Source organism: Eleutherodactylus coqui, chromosome 2, assembly GCF_035609145.1.
Source record: "Eleutherodactylus coqui strain aEleCoq1 chromosome 2, aEleCoq1.hap1, whole genome shotgun sequence".
NCBI classification, from domain to species: Eukaryota; Metazoa; Chordata; class Amphibia; order Anura; family Eleutherodactylidae; genus Eleutherodactylus; species Eleutherodactylus coqui.
This window is the reverse complement of record NC_089838.1, coordinates 263,539,587-263,555,767: the sequence shown is the minus strand read 5'-3', so window position 1 is coordinate 263,555,767 and position 16,181 is coordinate 263,539,587. Positions and strand designations below refer to the sequence as shown.

General features: G+C 42.2%; 1 protein-coding gene across 1 annotated transcript in view; it reads right to left on the bottom strand.

Moving 5' to 3' along the window:
- Nucleotides 1-959: 959 nt before the first annotated feature.
- The window catches only part of DIS3L (DIS3 like exosome 3'-5' exoribonuclease), a 47,830-nt gene continuing 32,608 nt past the window's right edge, over nt 960-16,181 (bottom strand). Inside the window, exons 8-17 of the mRNA XM_066592917.1 lie at nt 15,910-16,079; nt 15,292-15,453; nt 14,934-15,178; nt 10,194-10,286; nt 7,468-7,995; nt 6,538-6,692; nt 5,138-5,304; nt 4,873-5,018; nt 2,592-2,763; nt 960-1,625 (exon numbers count right to left, since the gene is read on the bottom strand). Coding sequence (XP_066449014.1) covers nt 1,323-1,625; nt 2,592-2,763; nt 4,873-5,018; nt 5,138-5,304; nt 6,538-6,692; nt 7,468-7,995; nt 10,194-10,286; nt 14,934-15,178; nt 15,292-15,453; nt 15,910-16,079 — 2,141 coding nt within the window. The 3' untranslated portion in view covers nt 960-1,322. The remainder of the gene's footprint in view (nt 1,626-2,591; nt 2,764-4,872; nt 5,019-5,137; nt 5,305-6,537; nt 6,693-7,467; nt 7,996-10,193; nt 10,287-14,933; nt 15,179-15,291; nt 15,454-15,909; nt 16,080-16,181) is intronic.

The following is a 16,181-nucleotide window of genomic DNA, read 5'->3' as shown; positions in this document are numbered from 1 at the left end:
TTTACGAGGCGGAAAATCGACAGTCTGATCTGATGCACTGGAATCCAATGCATCAGATAGTAGTGTATTTTGGCTGGCCCATGTGAATAAAGCCTCAGGAGAAAACAGTGGTGGTTTGCACCATCCTGCATTTAGTTGCTATGGGTACTCTAACACATAGCAATAAATCATTTCCTCAAGCAAACAATGATACAGTTTGCTTGTTGGCTTGAGCGGTCAGTTTAAAAACACAAAGATAAAAAATATATATATAAATAACAGGATCATTCACGCATTCGGTTCACTCTACTAGTGAGTGAGAACGACTGGTGTTTAAACTGAATGATTAGTAAATGAGCCAACAATGATTTTCATGCTCGCATAAAATAAACCAGGGGTCCCCAACTCCAGTCCTCAGGGACCACCAACAGGTCATGTTTTAGGATATCTTATGGTAAGAACCCCTGTGGCAATGTATGAGGCACTGATGATAATTACATCACCTGTGTAACGCTGAGGAAATCCTGAAAACATGACCTGTTGACGGCCCCCGAGGACTGGAGTTGGGGAACACTGAAATAAGCGAACGAACGTTCAATCGTGTTTTAACACTGAACGATTATCGTTCAAATTCAAATGATCCAGCATTTTTTTTTTTTTTAAACGATAATCGTTCCATGTAAAAGCACCTTAGTCATGTAGTAATCAGACACCAGGTCTGCAAAGTATCACACGCAGACCGTACAAGCGGTCATTACAATCAACGAGAGCTGCGCCTGCAGTTACAAGCAGCAGTGGAGCAGAAGCTGCCGCCCCGTTCCCCTGTATGTAGCTGAGCTGACAGCGGTGCCCGAGTGGCAGATCCCAACCGATCAACTCATTGATAATGTATCCTGACAATAGGTTATTAACAATATTTTCCTGGTAAACCCCTTTGTGGTATGCAATATCTTTAACCACTCACAGGGAAACCATTGTGTTACTATACTTTTTTTTTAATTTTTATAGAAAAATACTCTGTACTTCTAAAAAAATAAAATATACATACAAACGTGCTAAAATCACCGGTAAGTTTGCTTATCAGGTTTCAAAGTCCAAAAAAAATAGACCAAATCCCGAAAGAGTCATAAATTCAAGTCCTGAGGATCTGTAGGTTATAGACAGAACTATTTTACATTAAAACAAAAATATATATGCTAAAAAAAATGAGAGCTGCCACATTAAGGATTTCCCCACATTCTGCTAAAATACTTCTGGTGACTAATCTGCTGCACATTTGTTCTCACACATTGAGGATAAAAGGGGCAGTGACATCCCTATATATAACAGGCTGATGACAAACGTTATTGTCCGGACACATCAAGAAGTGCCAGCTCATGAATTTCCTGCAGCAGCGAGTACAGGCTGTTTCCTCGCGTCTGCTGGTACTCCTGGTGTCGCTTGCCAACTTTGTTCTCCGCAGCCTCTCCTTCCTTTGCCAGCTGAGCCTCTATTGCTGTACGAGTGACCTCTCTGACCAGATCATTTCTGGAATGGTAAGCGCTTGATACGGAAGGCTGTTCTTGAGTTACATGGGGTTTGTTGCTGACGATCTCCAAGCGGATGCTGTCCGTATGAAAGCGGGACGTCTGGATCTGAATTCTTACCTAGTACAAATTTAAAGAGAAATAACAAGAATTAGTTAAAGGGATTGTACCAGGACAAGAAACTCATCACTTATCCACAGGATAGGTGGGAAGTATCTGATCGGTGGAGGTCCAGTCACCGGGACCACAGCAATCACAAGATAAAATCAATGGAGCAGTGATTACACTTGCAAACGATTACTTCATTAATTTCTATGGCATTGCTGGAGATAGAGTACAAGCACAACGGCGCTATCTGCTGGCTAAAGCCAGTACTGCATGAGGTGACACATTGGATAGGCTCCGGCAGCAGAGAGGCTGGCAATATACAGTAAAAGAACCCCGACGGATGTCTTCCAACATCAGAGCTGTACAGCCCTAAATCATAATGTCTTCAGACGACAGACAGTGGATTGGAAAGGGTTAACTGCCATCTCTGGCAGTCCCATGAAAATAACTGGAGTAGTAGTGTGCATTAATCCTGAGACACTCTGGACCTCTTGCTCCCTCCCTTGATGGTGTTCCCAGCAGTCAGATACCCACCGATCAGAAACTTATCCCCTATGCTATGGGCCAATTCACACGGCTGTGATTTTTACAGCTATCACACACAGTTAGCCCTATTCTTTTCTATGGGTAGCAGATGCAACGCTGTCCATATGCAATGCATTGTGCATGGGCAACTATACATACGCAACCCTGCTATGGGACAGAGCGGAGAATTAAAAAAAAAAAAGTCACACTGTGCGTGATTCTTTGTCAGCTCACACAGACCTGTAAAACGTTGCGTGCGTGAGCCACCCAGCATTTTACGCACGCAGTCGTGTGAATGAGCCCTATGCATTGTCATGTTTCAAAGTACTTTATTTGATTGGACACAGACTTTCAGGTTAGTCACCTATAGGCAGCTTTAGAGAGACCGTTTTCTTCCATCTGGAGGAGAACTAATTTGCATGGGTATAGTAAAGAAACTTCAGTGTTACTCACAGTCACATGGTCAAATAAACAGAACGTGGTTCCCATTCCTCCCTCTGTTATCACTGTGATTTGGCCCGGGAGACGCTGCAAGGATCCAATAGTCCATTTACAAGAATCATCAGCAAAAGATAAAACAAGGCCTTCATTGTTCTTAAGGTATGCTGGTCCTTTAATGCCATATCTGTGTCAAGACACAAAAAAGTGCAGATTAAAATATGTATCCTGGTATGCACCCCAGAAATAAAGTTATATTCTCATTAGTCCTATATTACAATGCACAGAGAAAATAGTGAAGATCTACAGCCTTGTTTTCTATTTACATACATATAAGGGTGACTCAAGACTAATAGTTAGCACATACATTGGGCTATAGGTCCTGCTATTATGAAGGCACTGTCCTCCTCATTGTCACATACATAATAGTAAGTAACCAACAAAATATCCATGCTGCAATAAGAAAAGTTTGTTTAGTCAGTAAATCTTAACTTCACGAACTTTCCCCGAATCTGGAATGGCTAATCTACTTTATATGATGTAGCTGAATAGAAAGCAGAAGCTCAAATTATGTTTGTGATGTACAGTTACAGCGTACGGCCAGAAAGTTCCCCACATACAACAGAAACGTCTTCTTTAGGGCTGCATTATCCAAAGGAGATTTTTAAAAAATGTCCTTATGGCCTCCGTCTGACCAGTATACTGCCTCAGAAAAAAGGATGAAACAAACTGCACGATTCCATACAAAAATGTCCAGTTCAGAAAAAAAAATTGACACCAGTTCAACATATACAGTAATTAGAGGCTATAAACGTGATGTGAACAAAGCATATTTTTCAGTGTTATTCCATTTTATACTGTCTGACTATGTGGCTAGTTATATGGACATATCAAATACATATGTATTTTAGAAAAAGCATGCACCACTTTCATCCATATTACAGGAAAACGCCCCATGAAGTCTATGAAGAGTGTCTGGCATTCGGATGTATCTCTATGTGATCAAAAAGTACTGGTGTATCAGTATTGGATGTGTTTTTCCACATTGCCTGCCTCATGTAGTTTAATTCCTTCACTAAAAGACAGCCCATCAGTATCACTGATCTGTAAGGCCTCATGTCCACTGCTAAAATGTAATTTAAAATCCGCACGCGTGATCCGTGCCCCATAGGGATGCATTGGACACCAGCAGGTAGTTAAATACCTGCGAATGTCATTTTCCCTTGAGGCGCGGATTGCGTGTGCGGGAAAACACCCGTGACATGCTCCATTTTTAGTGCGGGTCTCTCGCGGGGACGGCTCCAGCAGGCTTCTATTGAAGCCTATGGAAGCCATCCGAATCCGCAGCACACCCGCAGCTGAATTTCTGGTCTCTGGCGCGGGAGCACGGGAGAGCAGGAGATCAAAAAAAAAAAATGGAGTGCCCGGCGCATGCGCGCGGCACGCTGCCGGCGTGCCGAGCACATCCGCCGGGCTGAAGAAAGAAGATCTGGCTGCGACGGAGGGAAGATCTGCAGCGTCCGGACAGGTAAGTAAAAATCTTCTTTTTAGGCCTCATGTCCGCGGGAAAGGAGAGACCCGCTGCAGGATTCTGCATGAAGAATCCGCGGCGGGCCTGATTTCCCCGTGGACAGGAGGCCTAACACTGATGACATACTGATGTAATACTATCCGTATTCCATCTAGATTGCGCATTTGTATTATGAATGTTTACCAATAACATTGAGGCTTTACACAAATTTCCAACCCGAAAGTAGTCCGTTTCTCTACACCACTGGATACTATGTAGGGACATGCTCCATTGACCAGGGGAATGGTAATGCCCAGTTGGTAAATAAATATCTGAGGAATCGCACAAAGTAGAGTTGTGAGAAAAGATGCTCCAACATTGTTATTCCAAGGGGAACACGGGTAGGTACTAGAAACTGACATGTCAGGAAAGCCAACCGAGTGAAGTTTAAAATCAACATACATAGGCTTTTTGCTCGGACAAAAGGCAAACCAATGACAAATGAGCATTTGATGATCAGTAACAAAACAAAAAACAAAAACCACAAACCACCACCACAAGAAGTTGACTGACCCATTCCTTTTGAGCAAGTATGATCATTCAACCACTTTACAGCCACCCAATGTAACTTTGTGCCATTGCTTACTGGGCTATGTGCAGCAGCAATGTTAATTTACGCTCCTCACTCAGCGGGCTGTTGCAAAATGATTGTCAGCCAAAATATATGTATTTTAGTGTGAAAAAAATTTCCTACAAAAGGAGTCCATAACATTTATGCACACTTACCTGGGTATGAACAGTAAGACTCCATTGGTGCGGATGGAGTATATTATGGCATCACAAATACAGCGCTGGTCAATCTCCGGGTCTTCATCTTTGAAGAACATGCACTGGAAGAGCTCTGTAGACTGTTTCTGGCAATGCTGGGCAGCCTGTAAAAGAATGGCAAGATCAGCGGCTAGTAAAACAGAATAAAGACTGGAGGAATTATGTGGAACAGCAATAAACCAGGGCACAAAACGCAGGCGTATATTGCACCAAAATGTCTTACCCGGTTGCGGTTATTAATATGACGGCACAGCTCCTCCAAGTCTTTGTTTCCAACAAGATGTTCTTTTGCACCATTGTTGACAGCAGCCAGGAGAAGCCGATGCACCATTATATCAGCATAGCGACGGATTGGAGAAGTGAAGTGTGTGTATTTATCAAGAGCCAATCCTGAAAGAGAAACAAAAATCATCACAACTCACAGAAAATCCTACTTTAAAGAAGCCCAATTATCAATTCAATGGTCAGATCTATGGCCTCTATACAACACAAATGATTTCCTTTTATTTTCCTCTTTCCCCATTTGCAAGCCCAGAGTATATTGGGTGTTGCAACATTGTGATTGTGTATTATAGACTAGGACCTCCTACAGCATTACACGGTTGTAGAAAATATTAGACTTACAAAGACACAAAACTATTATTAAAAGTTTGCAACTTCAGTTAGCCATTTATACTACCCTGTTCTTGCGTTAATTGATAGTTATGGGTCACATTTTTATAATTTCATACACATAGTAATATAATATGTAAGGCCGAATGAAGACAATGTCCATCTAGTTCAACCTCCTTCTTGATCTAGAAGAAGGCAAAAACCCAAGAGGTAGAAGCCAATTAGTCCTTCCGGGAAAAAAAATTCCTTCCCAACTCCCTAATGGAAGTCAGACTAATCCCTGGATCAACCTCTAATAGTTCCTACCTGCCTGTATACCCGGATCAACAACCCGCTGGTCATCTAAAATTTATATCCTGTAATATCCGCCCGCTCTAGAAAGACGTCTAGTCCCCTCTTAAACTCCTTTATGGATTTTACCATCACCACGTCCTCAGGCAGAGAGTTCCACAGTCTAACTGCTCTTACAGTAAAGAACCCTTTTCTGTGTTGGTAATGAAACCTGCTTTCTTCTAGATGTAGCGGATGCCCTCTTGTTACCCACACAGTCCTGGGTATAAACAGATCATGGGAGAGATCCTTGTATTGTCCCCTCATATATTTATACATAGTTATTTGGTCGCCCCTTAGCCATCTTTTTCCCAGGGTAAATAATCCCAATTTTGATAGCCTCTCTGGGTATTCCAGTCCTCTCATTCCGTGTATTAGTTTAGTTGCCCTTCTTTGAACCCCCTCAAGCACTGTAAAATCCTTCCTGAGCCCCGGTGACCAGAACTGTACGCAGTATTCCATGTGAGGCCTGACAAGTGCCTTATATAGTGGGAGGATAATGTTCTCATCCCTCGCCCCTATACCTCTTTTAATGCACCCCAAGACTTTATTTGCTTTTGCAGCAGCTGACACTATAGATATTTCTGAACATACACTTCTGCCCTTTCTTCTGCAGAATAGAAGCCTCTAATATACAATGCTGGCGATACATGTTTAAGCACTTCATACGCCAGCACCTACCATAGTGATAGAACTCATCCTCTGTGTATGATCCTGTAGAGAAATACTGAGCGTTGGACATGGCCTGTGTCGCCATTGCTCGCAATAAACGGTTCACCAAAGGATCTGATGGGTCATTTGCTTTATCCAGAGAGTCAGCCAAAGTCTTGTTTGTGCTGTAGAAGTGAACATAAAAAGGTATAATTTGATATATTAACAGTTATTTACAAAAACATACATGAAGACAGCAGAGAAAAATAAATCCCACTTCCTGCTACCCATCCAAAAGTCAGTACTTGTCTGCAGGTCGATGGTCTACTTGTACTAGACATGTGCAAGTTCACATAGCACAAAGCAGTCAGAACTACAACATGGCACCATACTCGCTCTGACGTCACATAGCGTCCTTTTAGAAGAGACTGTTGTCAGGCACCTAAGTGGCCAACAGTCGTCCCAGCGATGATTGTTCCTATGCTTTCACATAAGAAGCACTAATCATTCGGTGAATGGAGGCGGAGTGGGCCAGAGATCTCTTCCAGCCGCCCACCTCCATTCAAGTAAACTGGTTCATAGATGGATGATGCCCATTTATATAGGTCATTTGTTTAGTTTTTATGCCTGCCTACACTGAACGCCGAAAGATAATTGAATGAATCATCATTTGTTGCTCAGTCGCTGCCAGTGTTTACATTGAAAGATATCCTTCAGTTTCACACAATCCAGCAAGAAAATTAATGCTAATCATACCATGTAATAGGGCCATTATTGCAAGGTGCAGGCAACGACAATATTTAATATCAGACTAAAGATGAGCCAATGGCTGCCGCTACCGATAACTGCCGGTCTGCACTTACAATTAACGGTTACCCAAGAGTTAACAGTGCTTGTGTAATAGCGCCCTAACGCCATATGAAATAAAGCACATATGTAGCTCAGTAGTCGCTAACTCACCGTGTATCAATGGAGAATCCCTTTGCCTGAGCGCTCTCTTTCAGCTCTTTGAAAAACTCCTGTCGTGGGGGCGGATGAAGTCGGAGTAATGCCTGCTGAGGGTAGCTCTCCCAAATCTTTTTGGCCACCCAGTGATTAGCTAAAATCATGCATTCGGCAATAGTCTCGTGAACTTGTAAAGGCTGCTTAGGAACCAAGTCAACAATGTTATGTTCCTCCCCCAACTGGACTCGAATTTCCACCCCTTCCAACTCAAGTGCGCCGTGCATATCCCTCCGAGACCTGACAGCTTGAGCAACCTCCGTCAGTTTACGTATCGCCCACAGGAGACGATCGAGTTGAGTCGAGTCCTGTGAAAGGGACTTTAGCTCGGGTTCAGTGCTAAGTGGCTCAAGATCCCCATCCAGCAGCTGTTGGGCCACCTCGTAACTCAGTTTGTAGGAGGAGCGGATGATGGTTCGTCCGTACCACGCTCTGCGGATTTCATACGTTGCACTGTCCAACTCCCACATAACACTCACTGCGTACCTGAGTGAAGGCAAATATAGAGGTTTACTTATAAATACAGGCAAAATGGAGTATAAACCGCCCACTCAGCACATTTTATAAAGGAGTGCAAATAACATCACATGATAACAACCACCAATCAGAACCTAGTTGTTAATAGCTTATATCAATGTCCCCGATGGTCCATTAGGCATTGTATAAGCAGCACATAAAAAATACTTGGAGCACTTTCTGCTGGCCTAATAAACAGATATCAAAAGGCCAGGCCAACACGATTAACATACTGACTGCTGAGAGATTGTAGCTAGAGCAGCGTTCTGGTCTTTTATTACATTTTATACTGGTCACAGTTCACATTTATGGCTTTAGGTGGTGCTGTGGACGCTGGATGGAACAAGTATTGTCCTGCATAATATGAAAATAAGTAAAATTACTGTTCCATTATCATAACCATAAATGTAATTTGGCAACGACGATGCCAGCGTTTATAGCTTGCTACACTCATATTCGATAATTTGGACAAAGTGACTAATGGCGAACATTTGGGACTATAATTACTGTGTCTATTCTACCAAAATAACCATCTCCAACCTCTTCTAACAATGGGCAGATTTATGCTCATGTGTTTTCACTAGAACATTGCAGCTATGGCTACAATTGAAGAACGGTAAATTCCCTCTATCCCTTATTTGTAATCCACCGGAATTTTCATGTGCAATTGTGCTTTTTGCTACAAATCAGAATTTTTATTTTTTTTCCCAAGAAAACATACAATTTCTGAAAAAACAATTCCCTCTGCTATTTAGTGAGCTTAGCAATAAAATATTTGTCAACTGCGGAAAACATATGTGCATCAGCAAATAAATTAACATTATGTGGAATGAGCGAGTCTCCTCATGTCAAATTTTATTTCCTTTCTATTTAAAGGGAACATGTCACCACCTACGGGCAGCAGAAACAAGTTACTGTTCTTATAGGACCGGTCCTGAGGAGTCTGCGGATGTACTTTGTCCAGTGCAGCCGACTCCTCTCTATAGAGGTGTTCCCTATGGGATTATGCACACGAGTCCGCTGCACTGTCTGCATGCCAGCTTCCACAGGTGACAGTGTAGGTACAGGAGTCAGGTAAGACTAGCATACATCTCCGAACTGCTCGGGACCTGTCCTATAAGCACTGTAACTAGGTTTATGGTGCTCATAGCTGGTGATGCTCCCTTTACTATACAATATTCATTACATTGATGGTCTTTGTTTTGTTTCTTATTTGATTACTTTTTTTAAAATTGAAATTCTCAATTTATAAAATTGGGAAGGGTACAGAAAGCAAAAGGGGAAGGCCGGGTACACATTCATCAACACAACAAAATAGTCATTGTTTTCAGGGCAGAGGAGATCAGACACCCGATGACACGACCCCTCTCGAGGCTGTTTTCCCAACTTCCACTGATGTTTCGTTCATTCAATTCGCTGGTACTACCGGCTAGGGCAATGTATTCCACATCACTAGTGACAATAATAGATGAGCGAGCATGCTCGGTAAGGGCAGTTACTCGAGCGAGCCTCACTCACTTCGAGTAACTGCCTTCTCCTCTGAGCGTGCTTGAGGGGCCGAGGCGAGGGTAGGGGAGCGATCTCTCTCGCTCGAAGGAGAAGGCAGTTACTCCAGAAAAGCGAGACTCGCTCGAGTAACTGCACTTACCGAGCGTGTTGCTCATCTCTAGACAAGAATTCTCATTGCCTGGCTGCATACACAGAAGCTGCCCCTGCAATGGCAATAATGTGCACATGCAGAAAGCTAAAAAGGTAGAAGTAGCACTGACTACTTGGAAGCCAGTGCTACCGCTTATGGACCCTCCAATCAGCAATGGGGACCACCAATTAGCAGAATCGGAAGCAAAGCAGCCATGTTTCCAGGGGCATAACCATAGCTGTGAGATTGATATGCATGAGAAAGATTACATCAAAAAGACATGCAAATTAAAAAAAAAACTGCTTTAGAGGATTGCTAATGATGGGCAGGACATTATTAGCGACAATTAAAAAAATACATTAGAGTGGGAAACCCCATTAAGGAGCAAAGAATATATCATCTCCAACACCACACAAGGAGTAACTGGGAAGACTCTTCTGCAGAAGCGAGGTTTGAACATTTTAAAGCACGGATGAGAATTATGTATTGTCACTACCGCTCCAAAACTTAATACATTCTGTAGCTTTACCTGTCAACACCACCAAGCAAGGAGCACAGATCTGCACTGAGGATAGGAGGCAGCATGTCATAGCGACGGTCAGCAAGGTAGTAAGTAGTAGCCCTGTGGGAGAAAATAAGGGAAAAAATAAATACATGTAGCAGGTGACGGGATATTAGGAGGAAGGAAGGGTGTTTGTTTCTCCATAGGTAGAGCACATAGTGAGGAGATTTATAAGGCCATGCATGCTCCTCTGGGAAATGTATACAAATGGGAAGATGCTGCAATGCTTCTGCAGCGCCACCTAGTGGAAGGCAGCATTTCAGCAAGTCACTGACAGCTCTTTTAACAAGCCTTGTAACAATGACTTAAAATATAAGCCAAAGCCAGAGTCTACTCTGAAGAACAAGAAAATAAAAAAAATGATTTATCATGCACAGTCAGCAGTATAGTTTTTTTTTTCTTTTTTAAGTAGGTTGCTGGCTTGGCTAATGAAAAGCCTACGGTGTGGGTCAGCAAGGGTATGGTACAGCTTTGCTTAAGGAGAAACCATACCCTTCCTCATCCATGTCATAGGACTCTCACTAGCCAAGCCAGGAACTTACTAACACTGATGAGGGCCAAGAACCCCAATACAGCCTGTCTCTGTACGATTAATCTTTTCCTTGCAGAGAAGACTCTGTCTTTGGCTTATATTCCCAGTCAGTGACAAAGCTTGTAAAAAGGTCTTAAATTGACTTGCAGGAATGTTAACTTCCAATAGGTGGCGATGCAGAGGCATTGTTTCATCTTCCCATTCACAAAGAATGTTAGGAGTCAAGGTGAAATTTGGTGTGTTATAACAACTACAGGAACGCAGAAATATGAAAAATATTGTTTATAATTTAAGACATGGAAATCATGGGCAGCTGACATTTTAAATGGCTAGCCCCATATGAATGCCCCCCTCACTTTAACTAGCCGATTGCAGGGAGTGTCCATGTTGAGACACCAGCGATCATCTGTTAGTCTATGGACAAAACTGCAAATGGAATCTTATAATCTAGGTTCCAGATCTCACGGTTTATTCACACCCTTCTGGCATCCACAAAACTGGAGGCAAAAAACAATGGCATCTGTGTGAAAAATCAGGTGTCCAAATAGTCCAATTGACTATTCTGGGTTCATGAGCTGTCAGACTTTACTCTGTTGTAGACTCAGACAGCACACAGGCAGAATGCACGATTATTTAAAAGTATCTATCTCCTTAACCCCTTAATGACGCTACCCTTTTTTTCCCTCATTCTTGTTTATTTCTCCACCCCTTTAAAAAAAAAAAAAAAGTATCGTAACTCCTTTAGGCCCCCTGTCCACGGCCTAGGTGGAATATCACTAGCGATATTCCCCCGCAGGGGAGGAGGGATGAGCGCTGACAGGTCTCCAAGGTGAGCCTAGCTGACAGATGGACTCACCGCGGAGAATCGCAGCATGACGTGACTTAAATCCCGCGAGCGAAGAATCGCTACGATTCTCTGCTCGCGGACGCCGGCGCTGCGCTTACCATACCAAGCGGATCGCCTGCGGATCATCGCCCGTGGAAGGCAGCCTTATTTATCCATCGACATCGCTGTGTGAGGACTGTTTTTTGCAGGACGAGTTGTATTTTTCAATGGTGCTATTTAATGTACCATATAACGTACTGAAAAACGTAAAAAAAAAAATTGTAATTGGAGTAAAAGAAAAAAAGAAAAAAAAAACCCCCAAAAAATGACATTCCGCCATCTTTCAGTGCGTCTTGTTTCTACGGCGCACAAACTGGAACAAAAACGACACGATAACTTTATTCTATGGGTCAGTACGATTTCTACAATATTAAACATGTATAGTTCTTTTTTTGCTGTACTACTTTTATTTTTTTTCAAAGACATTTACTTTTTTATAAATTATTTTCTGCCGCCATCTGCTGCGCACAATAACTTTATTTTTTCCGTCAACAAAGTTGTGTGAGGGCTCATTTTTTGCGAGACATCCTGTAGTTTACATTGGCACCATTTTGGAATACATACGACTTTTTGATCGCTTTTTATTGCATTTTTTCCTGGGAGACAGAGTGACTGAAAAAGTGCACTTCTGGCGTACTTTATTAATTTTTTTCAGATGACGTTCACCGTCCTGAGTAAATAATGCGCTACTTTGATAGATCTAATTTTTGTGAACGCAGTGATATCAAATATGTATATTTGTTTGGTTTTTTTTCTTTTATAGATATGGCAAAAGGGGGGTGATTTAAACTTTTAATCCTTTTTTTTTTTAACAATTAGTAAAACTTTATTGATCTGATTTTTCTCAGATGCGGGCACTATGCTCCACATACGGTGGACTTTACCCCCCAAGCGATTTGATCCAGTCCAGAGTTTACGGCCTAGTTTACAGCCTGTTTAATGAGAATCTCCATCGCCTTCCCAGGATGCCCTTACTTCATCATGACACGTGCTTTATTTCGCACCCAATTCTCCCTTTTTACCCTTCTCCTTTTTGTGGCAAAGCAAACTGTTGCCCACTCAGAAACAAAAATGAACATTGCCATATGGGAGGTTAAATCAAGGATGGATGGGTTCTTTACAAACGAGAAGTTATCTAGTCTACTTCTAGATAGACATGAACAGTTGCTGAAGATCTAGTAACTCTGACTATGCCCATCCTCACCTCTCCTGCTCTTCAATAGCCCTGACAGAACGCTATTACTAGATTACTTTGCGTTTCAAAACGTCCTCTCGTCCAGGCTCCCTCGTCTTCATCCGCCTCTTCCACCATTCCTTCCTACCTTTCCCCCCCCAATTTTTCCCTAATCCCTTGGCTCAGATCCTTTCCCCTCTATCTCACTCCAAATTATCCTTTTCTTTTTGATTCTTTTATTCTTTCATTCAGTGGTTCTCTTACTGTCCCTGAAGAGTTCTCCTGCACTTCTAATTAACACTGCTGTTATTAATGACTGTCGACCATCCACAACATTTTATTATCCTTTCTCATATGGGTTGGAGCTCCAAATACTTCAAGATGCAATCTCTAAGGGACCTTTATTCATGGACTCTCTATTTTGTTCCACTGTTTGTTCATATAAATTCTGTATTTATGCTTCCCTAGTATATTCTTGACACCGAGGAGATATGTTGCATTTACAATTTTTTTAAAATGGAAATCAATAAAACTTTTGAAATAGCAATAGGATTCCTGAGACGGGAAATCCCTGTAAAGGGAAAAGTGTTCTTAAATAAATAAAAAAAAACAAAAACAGCACAGTACTCAGCATTTCAATTCTCTGCCGAACCAGCGATGATATGCCATAGCAACATGTGACTGCTGCAATAAGCGGCCTTAGTGGATGCAGTTTTAAAGGATTTGCTGTTTTTTGATAACCTCTTTAACCCCTTAATGACATGGCCTATTTTGGCGTTGAGGACCAAGCGATTTTTTGGTATTTTTCCATCTCCATTTTTCAAAAGCCATAACTTTTTTATTTTTCCGTTGACGCGGCCGTATAAGGGCTTGTTTTTTGCGTGGCGATCTGTAGTTTTTATCGGTGCCACTTTTGGATACATAGACTATATCGTAAAACTTTTATTATTTTTTTTATGATAACAGGGAGAGAAAACACATCAATTCTGACAGATTTATTTTTTTTTTTTTTACAGCGTTAATCATGCAGCATAAATGACACACTAAATTTTTTCTGCGGGTCGGTACGGTTACAACGATACCAAAATTGTTATATTTTTTTTAGGTTTTTACACTTTTTTGCAATAAAACCCCCTTTTTCTTGGAAATCTTTTTTTTTCTCTATAGCTGCATTCAAAGTTCTGTAACTTTTTTATTTTTCTATGTACGGAGCTCTTTAAGGGCTTATTTTTTGCGAGATGAGCTGTAGTTTTTTATTTTTATTTTGGGGAATGTACGGCTTTTTTGATCACTTTTATTGCATTTTTTGGGAGGCAAAATGCTAAAAATTAGCATTTTGCCTCTGTTTTTTAGCATTTTTTTTTACGCTTTTTGTCGTACAAAATAAGAAGCATGTTCAACTTTTTGTACACGTCGTTACGGACGTGTCAATACCCAATATGTGGGGTTTTAATTTTTTTATGCTAATATTAGAAAAAGCATAAAAAAAAGGTTTTTTTTTACATTTTTATTTACATTTTTCTTTTTTTTACGTTTTTCTTTTCTTTTTTTTTTTACACTATTCGAGTCCCTCTGAGGGACTTGCAGCACTATGCCTATGATTGCTGTTATAAGGCATGGCAAAGCTACTGCTCTGCCATGCCTTATCGCTTATACAGCGATCATGGGCATAGGCAATACAGGACGCCAGTGTCTGGCGTCCTGTTGCCATGGTGACAGGCCGGGCTCTCGCGATGACATCGCGAGAGCTGGACGGAGACACAGAGCGAGCGCAATCCCTCTGTGAACTCTTTCCCTGCCGCGATCTACTTAGATCGCGGCAGGGAAGGGGTTAACAGCGGGGGGCGCATCTCCAATACCCCCCCGCTGTTGCAGCGCAACGCCGGCTGTGACTGACAGCCGACTCCCACTGCGGGATAGCGCGGGATCTTATGTGATCTCGCGCTATCCCCAGGACGTACTGGTACGTCCTGTTGCGGGAAGTACCAGGCTCCCAGGACGTACCGGTATGTCCTGGAGCGGGAAGGGGTTAAGACTGCATGTAATTGCTTCATGATGCCCTTACATGATGAGGTTTGTTAGTAGAGTGTCCTTATGTGTTCGGATCTCACTGACCTTGCTTTCGCTTCCATGTCCGTGTAGGAGTTTGGCTTCACAAAGTGTGTGACGTCTGCGATGTGAACACCAAGCTCTAAATGTCCACTCTTTAGGGCACGAATGGACAGGGCATCATCCACATCCTCACAGCCCTCTGGGTCTATGCTAAATATTAAGTGAGTCTTCCGCAAGTCCCGTCGACCGCATTCTTCAGTATCCACCCTCCATGGGTTCTCCGGACTGTTAATTGGCATTTCTGCAAGCTATTGAAAGACAAGGATATTCCAGTCCTCAATAATACAATACAAACTACACATTTCCATACAGTGTTAAATCTTAAAACGGGGCCTTTTAGTACTATGGGAGAAAAACTGACCTGGGCTTCTGAGAAAGGGCTCATGCTAATACTGTTTTCGACTAAAATTGTTGCAATTTCTGCTTCCAGATCACCAATACATCCTAGAGTTCGCACAAAGTGTCCATTTGGATAGAGAGAGGTGGATTCCCAGGAATCTAGCCTCACCACCACCCTGTAGTCCTGACCAAAAACAAAAGAAAAGGCACAGGAGTTACAAAATTATCATCATGTGGTCACAGTCATGACTATATGAAAGCAAATATGATCTGCTCCAATCTCTATTTAGTAATACATAAGTGTCCGTTTATTGGGAACCTGTCATGAGTACCAGTCACTGTGTTTATGGGTTCATAGGACAATGACTGCGGAGTCCAGGAGTGTGCCTTTTATACTTATCTGGCTCCTCATTCCTTCACCGTCTGCCTGGAAACTCAATGCATAGAGCTGGTTCATCTTCTGCATTATGTGTGCACGCTGAGATAAGTCCACTCAATGCACCCAGCGGAGGCTTCACAGGCGGACAGCAAAGGAAAAAAGGAGCTGGGTTAGTATTAAAAAGCACACTGATGGACTGCAGCCCCGTCATAAACTTAGTTAATGGAGCTAATCAGACATGACAGATTCCCTTTAATGTACCTTCAGAGCCTCCGCTTGCTGGGTGCTGATCCGAATTTTGGGAATTCTATAGTCCCAAGGAGTTACAAGAACCTTCTGCGCATTTTTACCCCGAGTCTGTATTTCTTCCTTCGATGGAAAAGTAGCCACATAATCCCTCCAATTCCGTTGTATGACCCCCACAACACGACCTGAATATAGACATGACAATTGGTACTAAAAGTTCAAAGCCATCATGTTCCCAGCAAAGACTAAATGGTCCGTGCTCCATGTACAAAACACACACGTTGAAC